At 36.2% G+C, this 15938-nt stretch overlaps 1 protein-coding gene across 1 annotated transcript in view; it reads right to left on the bottom strand.

Moving 5' to 3' along the window:
- Positions 1 to 15938, bottom strand: part of Slc5a8 (solute carrier family 5 member 8) — a 44175-nt gene that overhangs the window by 14421 nt on the left and 13816 nt on the right. Inside the window, exons 4-10 of the mRNA XM_027929210.2 lie at positions 15764 to 15831; positions 14647 to 14801; positions 12574 to 12714; positions 9583 to 9712; positions 4427 to 4515; positions 3446 to 3558; positions 1907 to 1974 (exon numbers count right to left, since the gene is read on the bottom strand). Of these exons, the coding sequence (XP_027785011.2) occupies positions 1907 to 1974; positions 3446 to 3558; positions 4427 to 4515; positions 9583 to 9712; positions 12574 to 12714; positions 14647 to 14801; positions 15764 to 15831 (764 nt within the window). The remainder of the gene's footprint in view (positions 1 to 1906; positions 1975 to 3445; positions 3559 to 4426; positions 4516 to 9582; positions 9713 to 12573; positions 12715 to 14646; positions 14802 to 15763; positions 15832 to 15938) is intronic.

Genomic DNA, 15938 nt, shown 5'->3' with positions numbered 1-15938 from the left:
ACCCTGGTGTTATAACTCCAGCTTCAAGACATCCTCCTGGCATAAATACCATCCTCCTCTTTGGAGACTGTCTGCCCTTACTAGATCCAGAGTGGTCTTAGTAACAACAGTGGCAGGTTTTGCCTGGTAGCACTTTCCACAGCAAAGGCATGCACAGGAGGCAGCAACAGACCAGAAAGCAGAATAAAAATCACTCACTGTGAATGTTCCACAGGGTTTCACAGATGTCTTGATCAGAGACAGTACCCAGCTACTCTTTCTCTATTCTCCCATAGAAATGAGTGTTAGTACTCACCTGCTCACTTAGTTATTCCATCCTAATTGCCAGTGGGTAGTCCTAGTTAACCCACTTCTTCAAGGGCGAGTTCTCCCCTTCTATTCAATTTGCCTTAAAGATGGGTCTTAAGTACTCTCTTACAGTGCTTTTTTTTTTCTTTTGAGGACTTTATTACTAGTAGTGAAATTCACCATAATACACATTTCCTGTTTACACAGTCTAATTCTTTTTCATGTATAAATACTAAATTTGAAGTTTGGGCCTTTTTTTAAAAAACCCTTTTAGGTAGATAAAATGAAATATGTCACTTACACTATTTTTCAATTGGGATTCTATTGAATAAGAATGTTAAGAATGCACATCTTGATCCCCATTATCTCTTTTGTTTGTGACTTAAATAATGAAAAGACAAGACATAGGTGATGAAGGGTTTTACAGTGCTCTTACAAGATAGCAGGGAAAAAAAAAAAAAAAGATAGCAAAAGCCAGCCAGTGGCATGGGCCAAATACACTCAGGGGTCAGACCAATTGGGAGAGTGTCCATCCAGAGACCATTCTCAGAGTCTGGGAGATCATCTCCCCCTTCTTCTATCTGTATTCAGTCCGGATCATTTACTGGGTGTTTCTTTCACAAAGGGAGTTTAAGCTACTCTTGCAAGGGTAAGTTTTTTTCCTAAGGTTTAGGAGAGTTGCATCTGTGCTGAGGTAGCCTTGTCTGCTGGAAGTCCCTGAGCCAGGACTGGAAACTCCCAGGGACAGGTTGTATTACACTGTTAAGTGACACATAGTATCCACCCTGCAAGACACTTAAGTGCCTATGGCTATCTTTAATCTTAATGCCACCACATTCGTATGCTTTATGGAGCGTACACACCAGCATATCAACGAGCTCCTCCCTGAAGAGCTAACTGGGCCAAGTGGGGAACATGGACTTCTACCTCCAAGTGGCAATGATGCAGTACTCTCCCTCATGCTACTGAAGTGGTATCAGAGAAAGACAGCTGAGATAGACGTTGTAAGATCCAAAGTCGCATCATATAGTACGAAAATTTCCAGGTTTCTATCAACATTCACTTTTAAGACCAAGAACCAGGAAGACCTCAGAGGATACAGACAATATGATTTAATTTATACAACATTCTCGACCTAACAAAATTATAGCACTGGAGGACAGAATGGTGATTACTAAAGGTCACGGAGGAAGTGAGACAGGAGAGAAGTAGGTGTGGCTGTGAAGGTGACCTCTGTTGGAGGGGTCCTTGTGGTGATGGAATTGTTCTGTATCTTCACTGCACCAATGTCACCATCCTGGCTGTGATGTGGTCCAATCAAGAAGTTCTCATTGCAAGATGTTTGTGCAAGATGTGACCATTGAGGGAAACCCAGTGAAAGATATACGCAATCTCTCTGAATTATGTATTACAATTATATGTGGATCTGCAGTTATCTCAAAATAAAAAGTTCAATTTCAATTTTTTTAATTAAATAATTTAGTCATCTCTATCCCTTGATACATCCATGTGTAGATATATATTTGGAGAAAAGTCCAGAAGGATGATCATATGAACATTAAAAAAAAAAAAAAGAATTTAGTGATTAAGACTTTAACCTTTGGGGGTCAGCTCTTACCTGTAACAAAGTTCCCATGAGTGACGCCAGAGCAGCCATTCCAATACACAGAGCCCCATACAGCACACCTAGATGCATGATTTAAGAGGCAGGGTAAAATTTCAACCCAGAGAATCGGAATTGTCAATAGAATAGGCTACTGCATTTCTGAATCAAAGTGAACAATATGACTAAGGAAAGACGGGCCACACGCCTTGGGTCCAGCAAAACAAGGAAAGAGGTATGTTCCTACAAGGTCAGCAGGGTACAAACAGGACAAATAAAGCCCTTCTATTGTGCCTCAGGATTAGTTATATCAGTAGATTACATAAGGAAAGAATCCCTAGAATTAACTACAGGGATTTTAAAACTAAGAACTATTGTGTTATTAATTTAATCCTCCATAAACATTTGTCTATAAAGGAAGGCTCAGGTCTCTGTGTTCAGCCTGCCAGATCTCTGATCCAGACAATCAGGCAGGAGAGGAGACTCATAAAACATCAGAAATTGGACTCTGCCTACCTTCGGCATTCATTTCTCCTGGGAAGGGGCAATCCACACCAGGGGATTGAAATCTTAGGCCCTCATAATCTCCATTAGCATCCCCAAGATTTTCTTGTTAAACTTGCAAAGCAAGGTCACTTCAGGAAAAATATATTTCCTCTTCTACCAACTTATTTTATCTAAATTTCTTTATGGAAATTCTCCAGCCACCACCAGTTGTGTCAGGCTGTGCAGACCATGGGATTTTTTTTTTTTTTTTGATTTTTGGTATTTTCCATATTTTCTCCAGGTACATCTGTTGCTTTTAGAACTAGGAAACTATTATTCCCTCAAATTTTTTATTTTGAAAAATCCATCCAGCAAAAATTACCTGAAATTACCATATAATTTCCCATGCTGAAATTCAAAATATAGGGAAAAAATGAATGGGAAATTTCTTATCATGTAAAATTAATACATTCCTTATGTTTTGTTATCCTATCTTATTTATACTAGTACCCAATCCTTTGCTAAGTACATTAATTATTTGAAAAGAGTTTCTATTGCAATGATTTTTCAGTGCCTCTCAGTCCTGATATAAATAGTATTTCCAATATGTTTAGCTTGATTCTTCTCCATTTGATAGGTTATGAACAGTCACCATTATGGTCAAAATTATTGGAAAAACATTCAAATTATCTGTTCTGTTCTTGTTTATGATGTCCTTAAAGTTTATTACCAACATAATGAGTTCATAAAACCATTAAAAATGAATGAAAAAAAAGAATGAAAATCTGACATATGTTAGCAAGCTGATTTGTTATTAATCATCATCAAGGACAGCCAAATAGATCCCTGGGAATTGTTCTGGATGATCCACCAACAATTAAACCTTTGAAGTATCTCCCAAATCTTGGTTACAAATACGGTCATGTCTGCATTAAGCCATAGGAAATACACACACACACACACACACACACACTCAGAGGTACTATATTTTTTCAGAGGAAAAGAATTTCTAGTACCTCAAAAAAGTCATCTCCGAGCTAAAATGGAATTGTGAATATAAAAACTTACTCATTCCTTGGGAAATCCAAGACAGAGACCTTTCTGAGAGTGACTGGAAGCGAGGCTTGATCAGATCTTCCACAGTTACAGCTGCTAAGGCATTAATGCTGGAAGACACTGTGCTGAAAGGGGAAAAAAACATTTTAAGTCATAATATTTTAATTTTGAAAAATACTTTTGGTGGGAATAAAAAAGAAGGAAGCAAGTTGACACTTCTAAAATGTAACCAGATTGCCAAGTTATCTTCAGTGATCACAGCATCCTCTATCTGGAAGCTGTTATCATCCAAGAATGATTCAAACAACAACCACAGGCTAAATAGTAAAAGAGAAAGGATAAGTTAATGTTTCCTCTATTTTCCAGTTAACCCTCTGTCTATAAAAAGAATCTACATATATTACTCAGTTTTATCTTATAACGATATTAAAATATATTTTTGTACATAGAAAAGACTGTTCTCAATCCTTAGTAATATATGCCCTAAATATCAATCTTATCAATTTATTAACATATACTGTACATGTTGATGATAACAATCCCCTGGAGCAAACATAAGAAGAAAGTGCAATTAGTAAGTTCAATAATAAAACACAAGACTATATATACAGTGAATATTATTCAATTAAGAAATCTAATTCTAATTTGTCAGTTGACTATGCTTCAGCCACATGCATGTTTTAAACATGACTAGAGGCACCCATATTTGATGATCAGTGAAAGGAACCTTCAAGTGATCATTTCTGTGACCCTATAGGATATGCTATGGTATATTAGAGATCAGAAGCCAGGTTGAAAGTGGGGTCTGATGACAAAGGGTGCTACTCCACAGAGATAAGAGAGTCAGACCAACAAGAGAGGATACATGGAGAAGTTTGCCTGTTTGGGGTCATCTGTGTCATGTCTAGAATGCAGCTTTTTCACCCAAAGTAACTGACAAGAAAAGAAAGATGCCTATAGGAAATAACATGCTCACAGGGTCATAGTTCATACCTCAGTGTTCCACTGTAAGCACAGGCCACAAAAAGTCCAGGAACTCCCGGATAATCTCGCAGAATATCCAGTACCAGATAAGGCATGAGCTGAAAAATTCCAAAATTTACGCCTAAAAATTATTTGTAATTGAATAAAATCAATGAATACCTAATGTATCTGTGTTTTTTCATAAACAGAAGGAGCTACTTCACATAACTAAAATTTTCAAACACATAAAACTTTAATAGCTTTAATTGCTAACACTTAAAGAAACAAAAGACAGTTAAGTACACAAGCTATGGAGTCAGATAGATATGGTTTTGATTGTTTAATTTCTCCGAACCTAGGTTCCCCCATCTCTAAAAAGGGTAATATAATAACAACTCATAGAGATACTGTAAAAGGTAAGTTACATAATCTAGGTAGATCTTTTAGAACAAAACATGGAATATAATAAATGCTCAATAAAAGCAGCTCTTGGTTTATGAAATAGTAAGAGCCATTCTTTTTTTTTCTATATCAAAATGAATTTTATTTATTTATTTATTTATTTATTATTAGTTGTTCAAAACATTACAAAGCTCTTGACATATCATATTTCATACATTTGATTCAAGCAGATTATGAACTCCCATTTTTACCCCGTATACATATTGCAGATTCACATCGGTTACACATCTACTTTTTAAATACTGCCATACTAGTGTCTGTTGTATTCTGCTGCCTTTCCTATCCTCTACTATCCCCCCTCCCCTCCCCTCCCCTCCCCTCCTATCTTCTCTCTCTACCCCATCTACTTTAATTCATTTCTCTCTCTTGTTTTTTTCCCCTTTCCCCTCACTTCCTCTTATATATAATTTTGTATAATAATGAGGGTCTCCTTCCTTTACCATGCAATTTCCCTTCTCTCTCTCTTTCCCTCCCCCCTCTCGTCCCTGTTTAATGGTGATCTTCTTCTCATGCTCTTCCTCCCTATTCTGTTCTTAGTGCCCTCCTTATATCAAAGATGACATTTGGCATTTGATTTTTAGGGATTGGCTAGCTTCACTTAGCATAATCTGCTCTAGTGCCATCCATTTCCCTGCAAATTCCATGATTTTGTCATTTTTTAGTGCAGAGTAATACTCCATTGTGTACAAATGCCACATTTTTTTATCCATTCATCTATTGAAGGGCATCTAGGTTGGTTCCACAGTCTAGCTATTGTGAATTGAGCTGCTATGAACATCGTTGTAGCAGTATCCCTATAGTACGCTCTTTTAAGGTCTTTAGGGAATAGTCCAAGAAGGGGAATAGCTGGGTCAAATGGTGGTTCCATTCCCAGCTTTCCAAGGAATCTCCATACTGCTTTCCAAATTGGCCGCACCAATTTGCAGTCCCACCAGTAATGTACAAGTGTACCCTTTTCCCCACATCCTCGCCAGCACTTCTTGTTGTTTGACTTCATAATGGCTGCCAATCTTACTGGAGTGAGATGGTATCTTATGGTGGTTTTGATTTGCATTTCTCTGACTGCTAGAGATGGTGAGCATTTTTTTCATGTACTTGTTGATTGATTGTATGTCCTCCTTTGAGAAGTGTCTGTTCAGGTCCTTGGCCCATTTGTTGATTGGATTATTTGTTATCTTATTGTTTAATTTTTTGAGTTCTTTGTATACTCTGGATATTAGGGCTTTATCTGAAGTGTGAGGAGTAAAAATTTGTTCCCAGGATGTAGGCTCCCTATTTACCTCTCTTATTGTTTCTCTTGCTGAGAAAAAACTTTTTAGTTTAAGTAAGTCCCATTTGTTGATTCTTGTTGTTAACTCTTGTGCTATGGGTGTCCTATTAAGGAATTTGGAGCCCAACCCCACAATATGTAGATCAGAGCCAACTTTTTCTTCTATCAGACGCAGAGTCTCTGATTTGATATCAAGCTCCTTGATCCATTTTGAGTTAACTTTTGTGCATGGCGAGAGAAGGGGATTCAGTTTCATTTTGTTGCATATGGATTTCCAGTTTTCCCAGCACCATTTGTTGAAGATGCTATCCTTCCTCCATTGCATGCTTTTAGCCCCTTTATCAAATATAAGATAGTTGTAACTTTGTGGATTAGTTCTGTGTCCTCTATTCTGTACCATTGCTCCACCCACCTGTTTTGGTACCAGTACCATGCTGTTTTTGTTACTATTGCTCTGTAGTATAGTTTGAAATCTGGTATCGCTATACCGCCTGATTCACATTTCCTGCTTAGAGTTGCTTTTGCTATTCTGGGTCTTTTATTTTTCCATATGAATTTCATGATTGCTTTATGTATTTCTACAAGAAATGCCATTGGGATTTTGATTGGCATTGCATTAAACCTATAGAGAACTTTTGGTAATATCACCATTTTGATGATGTTAGTTCTGCCTATTCATGAACAGGGTATATTTTTCCATCTTCTAAGATCTTCTTCTATTTCTCTCTTTAGGGTTCTGTAGTTTTCTTCGTATAAATCTTTCACCTCTTTTGTTAGGTGGATTCCCAAGTATTTTATTTTTTTTTGAGGATATTGTGAATGGGGTATTTTTCCTCATTTCCATTTCAGAAGTTTTGTCGCTGTTATACAGAAATGCCTTTGATTTACGCGTGTTGATTTTATATCCTGCCACTTTGCTGAATTCATTTATTAGTTCTAGTAGTTTCTTTGTAGACCCTTTTGGGTCTTCTAGGTATAGAATCATGTCTTCCGCAAATAGTGATAAGTTCTTCACTAGTGATAAGTTCTTCTTTTCCTATTTTTATGCCTTTGATTTCTTTTGTCTGTCTAATTGGTAAGAGCCATTCTTAAGGAAACATTTTATACATATCTGTGTTTAAGAAAGTAGCATCCTCTTTGTTTGGTACCTCAAGGCTATTTAATGAACTTCAGTCACTGCTCAAGACTAAAGACCAAATTTGACTTGCACATAGTGATGGGTAGAGTGTGACATCAGGAAATCTCTGAAATGTGTTCTTTACAGAAAATTATTGATACCAAGTGCTTTCTGATAATGTAAATGTTTAAAATAAATATTAAATAAGGATGGGCAGGTATATGACTTTAAGACTATATTTATTACTTGGCCATCTTTTTGAAAAATTACTTTTTTAATCAAAAGAGTCCTGAGTGGACAATTTGATAGAAAGTATGCTTCATTTGCATTGAGCCTTTATTGATTACTTGTCCCACAGTGAAGAATAGAAGTCATGCTCTGTCTTATCAGCTTCTACAGCCTCTATGGTTTCTTTTAGCAACAATGTATGGATGGGAGATGGAAGACCTTTCTCCACTATTGAAAAGATCTCTGTTATTTTAGAAATACTTTCTTCACCTTCTCTGAAGCTTATAAATTCTTTACTCTCAAAAAAACAGAAAGAAAGAAAAAGATAGAACTTCTTCCCAAATGAAATCAAGACCCAATTTTCCCAAGATACTTTTAAAAGTTTAACTTTAAATAGTATTCCATCATTAGCAAAAGTAAAATATCTATCATTAGTATCATAATGAGGTCCAAAATTTTTTACCTTATGATCAATTTCCCCCAAAAAATAACCAGTATGATTCCTTCATACTCTGAATGACTCCCTCAGGTATAGGTAGAATCAATGAGATAAGGTTGCTAGGCAAGAAAATAGTAAAATTATATCTAGACACTAGCTGTGCTTGCCTGGGCTGTGTACCATCAGTGTAGTGGAGACATATCTTTGCACTTCTGAGGATAACATCTGATCTGATCATCCACTGACTCTGTCTAATTAGTATTGTGTCCTCAGTGAATGTCCTCGTTGAATTCATTCTTAACTAACAACACAGTACTAGAAGCATCTATTGTGGTGGTGGTGGTGGGAGGGGTGGTCTCAGCAAGAGTTCTCTAGATGCAAGAAGCAAGATGCTTTGAATATAGTGTATAACAAGGAGTCTCAAAAGTAAGATGTTCTGGAGTTTTTTTGTTTATTTGTTTTATTTTGTTTCTTGCCCCAGGGTAAGGGAAATACATATTGAAAACATTCTTTAAATCCTTGTTTGTCTTAATGATACAAACCATAGATGATAAATACTTACAAAAATCAAAAAGTTCTTGATTTGAAAGAATATAACAAAAAAGTGCCTCCATCTTCAGGGTATATGAGAACTTCAGAGGGAATGTTTATCAAACAGATCAAGTTAAAATGGGGTTGAGACATGCAGCTTCAAGAAGCTGTCATTTAATCATCCCACAAAGATTTATTTTTATTGAAGTAAATAAAGCATTTGCATCCACAAAAAATTGAGTCTGTTTTCATCCTATGAGGCCCCTGGATGCTGGATGTATAAGCAAGTCTTAGTAATTTTGGCAAGAACACAGGCTTTTTGGAGTCAGGTACTCTCGAGTTTGAATTCTAGCTACACTCTTTGAAAGACAATGCATGGCACAGAGGTTCACAGGACTCCAGTGGCAGCCTGTCTGGGTTTGAATCCTGGTTCCAGGTTTATGAGCTAGTTACTTTAACTCCTCTCTACCTTAGTTTCCTCATCTTTGAAAGGGAGATAATCATAGTCCCTAACTCAGAGCACAGCTGTGAAAATAAAAAAAAAATTAAAATTTATATAAAGCACCCATGATGGTACCTGGCCCATGGTATCTGCTAAACACTCCTAGTTATTCTTATTTATTAGCCTCTCTGAAATTCATTTTATCATTTATAAAATTAGGATTACAGGCTTGTGAGAATTAAATGAAGCATGAAAAACTCTGGACACAGAATCTCATTAAATAGTTAGTATTCAACCCATGTTTACTTACGAGATCTGTTTCTCTTTGATTTAAAAACCAGAAGATAAATTGTTTATAAGTGAGCAATCTAACATCACCCACCAAATGTTCCACAGGACCACAGTTTGTGTATAGACTTTTTTTCAACTATGTTTACATTTCTACTCCTAGCCCTGAGTTATTTCTATTTAACACCTGGCCTGAAATTTTTCCAGGTATTTCAACATTTTAATGTTAGATACAGCACTCTTCATTTTTGCTCTATCTGCTAAAATACATTTTGGCCAAATGCTTTTGAAATATGGTAAAACTGTGCACATTTGCTCTTTCCTATGAAGACAAGGACTCTTCCTCCCCCTGACAGATATGCTTTTATAATGTCTCTAATGCATGTGTGAAGAAGACATAGCGTCAAACCTGGTCTGCTGCAGACACTTTCTTGGCTGTCCAAGGGTCACAGTCATGATACCTGGAATACAGGGCAAGCCCACAAAATACTGAGCAGACGAGGATTATCCAGAGTCCCACAAGATTGATGTAGAGAGACCTAAAGAAAGGAAAACAAAGCCTCAAATTGAAATTGTAATTTCTATTCCCAAGATTAAGAAAACTGTTGCTCTAACAGGAGAGAGCTTCAAGATAATATTCAACAAATGTACATTAATTTTTGGTTACCAAATTACACTTTTAAAAGTCTAGTCTAATTTTCTGCTTCAACATATATCTGGAAATATTTATAACAGTTGATGTTTTCCATTGAATGAGAGTTGCCTCTTGGTTGGAATTCCACGGGCATTGGTAGCTTTATAATGGTATCTAATTATACTAGTTTGGATCCTCATGTCATGAAGTAAGTATTTTAATAGGCAACAGAGCAGTAAATGTTACTCATTTTCCCTTTAAAAGTAATGCAATTATAAACTACTAAGTATGGTTAGCATTTATATAGCTACTCACCAAACTTGTTTCAAAGTAGTTCACAAGACCGCCCATTTAAGTATGAAAGAAAACCTTGTATTCCCTGAACAGGTTCTTCCCAAGTCAAGTTCAGCATTATAACTTTTACTGCGTGCTCCAGGAGAGTTTATACTCAGCCCTGAGCATACACTGGCTCTGCATATGGGATCTTGAACAAGTAACCTAGACTCTGTGATCCTTAGATTCTTCCCTTACATCTGGAGATATACTGCCCCTGTCACAGAGCTACAAGATTAAACAAAACAGTATATTTCATATAGCACAATACTTGGCATATAATAAATACTTGTTAAATGGTGGTTATAGCTATTATTGGTGTAAATGTCATTGAATGCTTTGTCTTAATAATCAGTTGACTAGTAAGTATTTCTCTCCTCAAGGTGGCTATGTTATCTTTCCCAATGGGTCTGGAATGGAAAATATCATGAACTACCTTAGCCTGAAAATAAGTATGTGCCTCAAAATCATGCCTCCTTCTCTAAAGGGAGCCTGTATCCAATAACTAGAGGATTCAGAGGTTTAAAGGCCCAGTTCCCTCACTCTTAACTTGGGACCAATCTGAAGTCCCCAGGACCAGAGCTCCCCTTGTGGTCTCTACTGAGACTGCATTACAGTCTACCCTCTCCCTCTGGCCAATCCTGCTTCCTGCCTTCCCTTATATAAGTTGTGGCTCCCTAATAAACTCTTGCCTTGTTAACTTTCATCTCAGAGTCTGCTTCCTAGAGAACCCACGCTGCAATAGGTACCAAGCAACAGATTGTTAGCTTTTTCCTTTAAATTCACTAGTTTCACCATTTTTCTTTTTTGTCTAAAAAGTGCAAGTAACTGTATCTTATCTCCAAATCATCAAAATATACTCACTCTAATGTTCAAACACCTCCCTCACTCATATCTGAGTTCAAAGCTGCTAGAACAAAATTATTTTATTAAACTTTAATAGTATTCGAATAGCTTGATTATCCACGTTATTGTCCCTTATCAATCAACAGCAGTAGGCCTAGGCAGCAGTATTAGAAATCAGTGGAAACGGGTCTCCTGGGATCAGATAGTCTTCTTGTTTAGGAGACTTGTTGGGTTATCTGAAGGAACTTGATTCAGTTATAAAATTTGTTTCATATTCTAAAAGAAACCAAAGAGGAAAAACTTCCTTGGCTGTCCAAGAAAGTGAACAATTATACTTAATAATTGACATAAATAATTGATACAATTACTTTAGGAGCAACCTTGGCTTTAACACAGATTAGAAGTCCAACAGACTATCATATCTATATACAAATTACATTATTTCAAGACTTAAAATGTCAGAATTCCTAAGCTCACCTTTGAGGAATTCCATATCCAGTTATTAAATCCACATTTACATAGACCTTTCATTGTGGAGTTTTCCAAAGACTTAGATAATTTCTAAACCAATTGACTCTGAAAAATTGACTCCTTTGAGTAAAATAGAATTGCCAGGTTTTTTTCCCACTACCCCAACTACCCTGTGCTTTTAATCTATTTGGAATTTTTAGGTCCCTAAATGCATGTAAGCAAGTCAATCTTATTTGCCAACATGGGGAATGAGGGTCACCAACCTGATCTGAGGCCAGCTACCATCTTATAGTCTTTGCTCTAGCTAAGATGGGCTTAAGAGACCCTGGCCCTGCTGGCCTTACTACCCTGTGCTTTTGTCCAAATCCCCCCATCAACCTGTAACACCTTCCCACTCTTCTCCACCTGCCCAGATTATGATCATCCATTCTGCCAAGTCAACAGGAATCTCCACCCACCCTCTGCCTTCACATTAAAACAGCTGAAGTAGAAAAAGGAATTAACACTTACTAGACCCCACCATACGTGTGCCAAGCACAGTATTTTTAAAAACTTTCCATGAGAAGTATGGTATTCCTTACATTCGTTTCATAAAATTAGAAACTGAGACTCAGAGAGAATAAGTAATTTTTCTAGGATCATTCAAGCAGTCAACAATTCGAGAAGGGTTATAAAGTCATGGCTGAGCTTGAAAATAAAATATAAGTTACCATATATATACTTTGGAACATTTCTTCTGTTATATTATTTCATGGAACTATTATATCTCTCTAATATTATTTCATTTTTATATACTTGATATTACGTTCCCTTATGACAAGGGCCATATATTTATATTTTATTCCCTATACATCCTTATAGAAATGGATGCATAAGAACTGATTATTTATTTGATAAAGCTTGTTTTACTTAATAATTGACACAAATACTTTCAAATATCTAATTTTAAACCTACAGTACCACTTTGTTCTGCTTGGTCCTTTTGTAATCAAGTATATAATTTATCTCCTGGAATTTCATGACACTTAAGATTTAAACTTGAGCTAAATTTGACTTATGAAATGAGTTCCCACAATTAATAGTTATTAATGATTCATACACCACAATTTGGCTTACAGCTTTGCCTGGAATCTGCTTTTACAGGAAATGTATCTCTGTACTTGTGACTGGTTGGTACCGTAGATGCTGGTCCATGTGAAAGTCCCTCCTATAATAATTGTCCAGAACGTGTGTCTTTGCAGAGGGTTAGGATTAAAGCTAAATGAAAAGAAGCAGAAAACAAAGCTGAACTATTGACAAAGGACTAAAGAAAATCTTTCTAGAATATTTTTGGAATCATATATCTCTAGACATACCAAGGATGTACAAATTTATTAAGTAATATAAAAGATAGAAATATTTCTAACTTAAATTCCATGAAATAAAAATTGTTGTTTTAAGAGATTTGGAAATTCAAGATAGGATTATAGAGAAATGAATATTCTGATCATTCTGAGCATTTAGATAAGTTTTTCCTCCCATGGTCTTAGTAAACTATTGTAAATGAAGTGTGCCATACTGCAATCACAGGAGAGAGACAGACAGAGAGAGAGGTATTCCTAAGTGCACCACAGCAATAAATATAGTACTGAAGTGAACACAAAACTAACAGATTTTGTGTATATAATTCCTTTTTTAGTACATGTACAGTCATAGTTTTAGTTTATATTCATGCTCAAGAAATAGTTTAAAGATTTTCACTTGCTAATACTAACATGTCCTTATAATCATATTTTCTTAAACTATTGTGTGCACAAGCTAAATATTAATAGTTTAGAACTACTTAATGACATGTACATAAGTCCAAAATGTTGTTATAAAGAAAGCTTAACCTGGGGCTGGGATTTTGGTTCAGTGGTAGAGTACTTGCCTAGCATGTGTGGGGCACTGAATTCTATACTCAGCATCACATATAAATAAATAAAGGTCCATCACCAACTAATAATTCTGTGATTTTCATCCTTTTCTTCATTCATCTCAGAGCGACATTTTGTCCACCATGTTCTCAAAACAATTCAGAATAAGAAGGAAAACACTTGAGAATTCTGAATTACAATAGGGCTTTTCATTATTACTTAATGGTTGGCAATCTTCCAAGTTAAGGTCACAAAAACATCTAATTTTATTTTTAAAAATATCATATTGAGGGCTGGTGCTGTGTGGCTTAGCTCCTGGCATCCATTCCCCCCTCTTCTGGTGAGCACAACCCAGGTTTACTTTGGGGAAACTCTCAGTTCTCCATTGTAGTCTAAATGGCTATCTATCAGTCAAAATAGCCATTGTTTTGATTTCATTTGGGTTGAAATATCTTCATTTTCTTCATTCCATGATTTTTATTCATGTGTGTATGTGTGCTTCTGGGGATCAAACCTAGGGCCTTGCACATGCTATGCAACTGTTCTGCCACTGAGCTATAACCAGCCCTTTAAAAATATTTTTGAAACAAAGTCTCACAAAGTTGTCCAAGATATCCTTAACTTGCAACCCTCTTGCCTCGGTCGGCCAGGTAACTAGAATTATAGGCATGTGCCACTGCACCTGGCTTCCACTTTTTTTTTTAAACAGCATAGCTGTTTAAGACATATTATATCCTGTGCTACACTGTCACTTGAGGCATCAGCCAAAACTTTTCTAGTTGATTTTCAGAAATAATATACAGGGGCACATACCTAAAATAATAATGTATAGTAATAATATGTCATATTAACATACTACATATTGCCAAGGTAATTCAAAATAGAAATCCTTGGCAATGTTTGAAATGAAGAATGATCAAAAAGGAATCGCTGCCTTTAAGTATTTGTCTCCCAAGAGACATTCTTTTCTTATTTTTCCAATATCTTTTCCCTTATCACCTTATTTCACTTTTCAACCTGTTCCAGACTTTGGTTGTCTGCAAGAAAATAATTTCTTTTTTCTTTTCAGGAGGAAGTATTATCCTAACACCAGGCAACTAAGAACCATATGACTACTTTAACCACCTATAAAGCGGGTGGGATCCTCACACATTTACTCACCAGTTTCAACTTGCTGCATCAAATCATTAGTTGTTTGTTAGCTTGCTTTCTAACATAAACCTACTATTTCAATAAAGGGAAAACAAAAGGTATATTCTGTTAACTATTAACCAAGAGGTAAATAGCAACTTACTTCCAGAAGTTTAATCTTCCACCATTATAGGCATCATTTAAAATCCCATTGATGCCACCTTGAATCACTGCAGACTGTATAATCACAGATGCAAATCCAGCTATCATGATTCCAACTTGAAAAACATCTGTCCAGATAACTGCTTTAAGACCACCCTTCAAGGGAAAAGTGTATTGGGATTAATGCTTCTGTAAAATATCATTAAGTGTCTACGTACTTATACACTGTGCTGTACAAAAGTGAAGCAAACATGGATCATGAACAAGAAATGCACTCAAGAGAGATGATCAGGTTGGGAGAATCTTTAAAATTAAGGAGCTATTTAAGCCAAGCTTTCAGGCATAAGCACAGGCAAAGATAGAAAGTTCTCCCAGTACAGAAAATAGCTTGGGCAAAAGCATAGACTGACCAGCATACTACATGGCCTGTGAATGTGGGGAGATATGTATTTTAGAATGGAGTGAAGTGGCATGGGCAGATTGTTAGGAAGCAAATTCAGAGTTGAATTGCATAAGTCAACATTGTGGAATTTATCCTATAAGCAGGGCTGATTTCCAATCAGTATGCACCCATATTGGTTGTTGAAATATTAAAATCTTTTTTTCACAAGCCTTTCTAGCTCCTATGACCTGAGCTTCATAAGCCCCTGCCTGAGGACCACATCTTCTACAATATCCAACAACTAAAGGGTTGATACCTAGAATACCAAGATCCCATAAGATTTGTACCAGTGCTAAGGATCAGCACCTCTGCTAATACCAGTGTCCTACCATAAAGTTTTTTTTACATATTTTGTCACTCTTCCCTATGGACAATGGTAAGTTATCATAGTTTTCTGTGCTGAGAAAAGCTATAATTTAATAGCAGTAAGGAAAATCAGGAGATAATAGGAACCAATGCCACAGGTCATATGAAAGAAAAAATTTTCAGTTTAATCCATGTTCTACAAAGAATCAAATTTTACCCCAAGCCAATGTTTCTTACCAAAGTTAGACTGTGGTACTCAGGAACAAAAGAGTAAGTATGAACAACCAGATTGCAGTACACAACTACTAGAAATTTCAATTTTGCAAATCAAGTAAGTAGATTAAAAGGGGAAATAATATATTTGACATACCAGCGTGCAGTAGAATGTGCAGACCACCCCAGTTGCCACTACCGCACCCCACAGATCAAATCCTGTGACTGTAGAAGAAAAGAGCATGCATACATAACTGAAATATGCATAACAACACTTCTCAAAAATTATCATGGAGGAACATGATCTCACTGACTGAGAACCTACCTCTATA

This window comes from Marmota flaviventris, chromosome 3, assembly GCF_047511675.1.
Source record: "Marmota flaviventris isolate mMarFla1 chromosome 3, mMarFla1.hap1, whole genome shotgun sequence".
NCBI lineage: Eukaryota > Metazoa > Chordata > Mammalia > Rodentia > Sciuridae > Marmota > Marmota flaviventris.
This window is presented reverse-complemented; position numbering and strand designations above follow the sequence as displayed.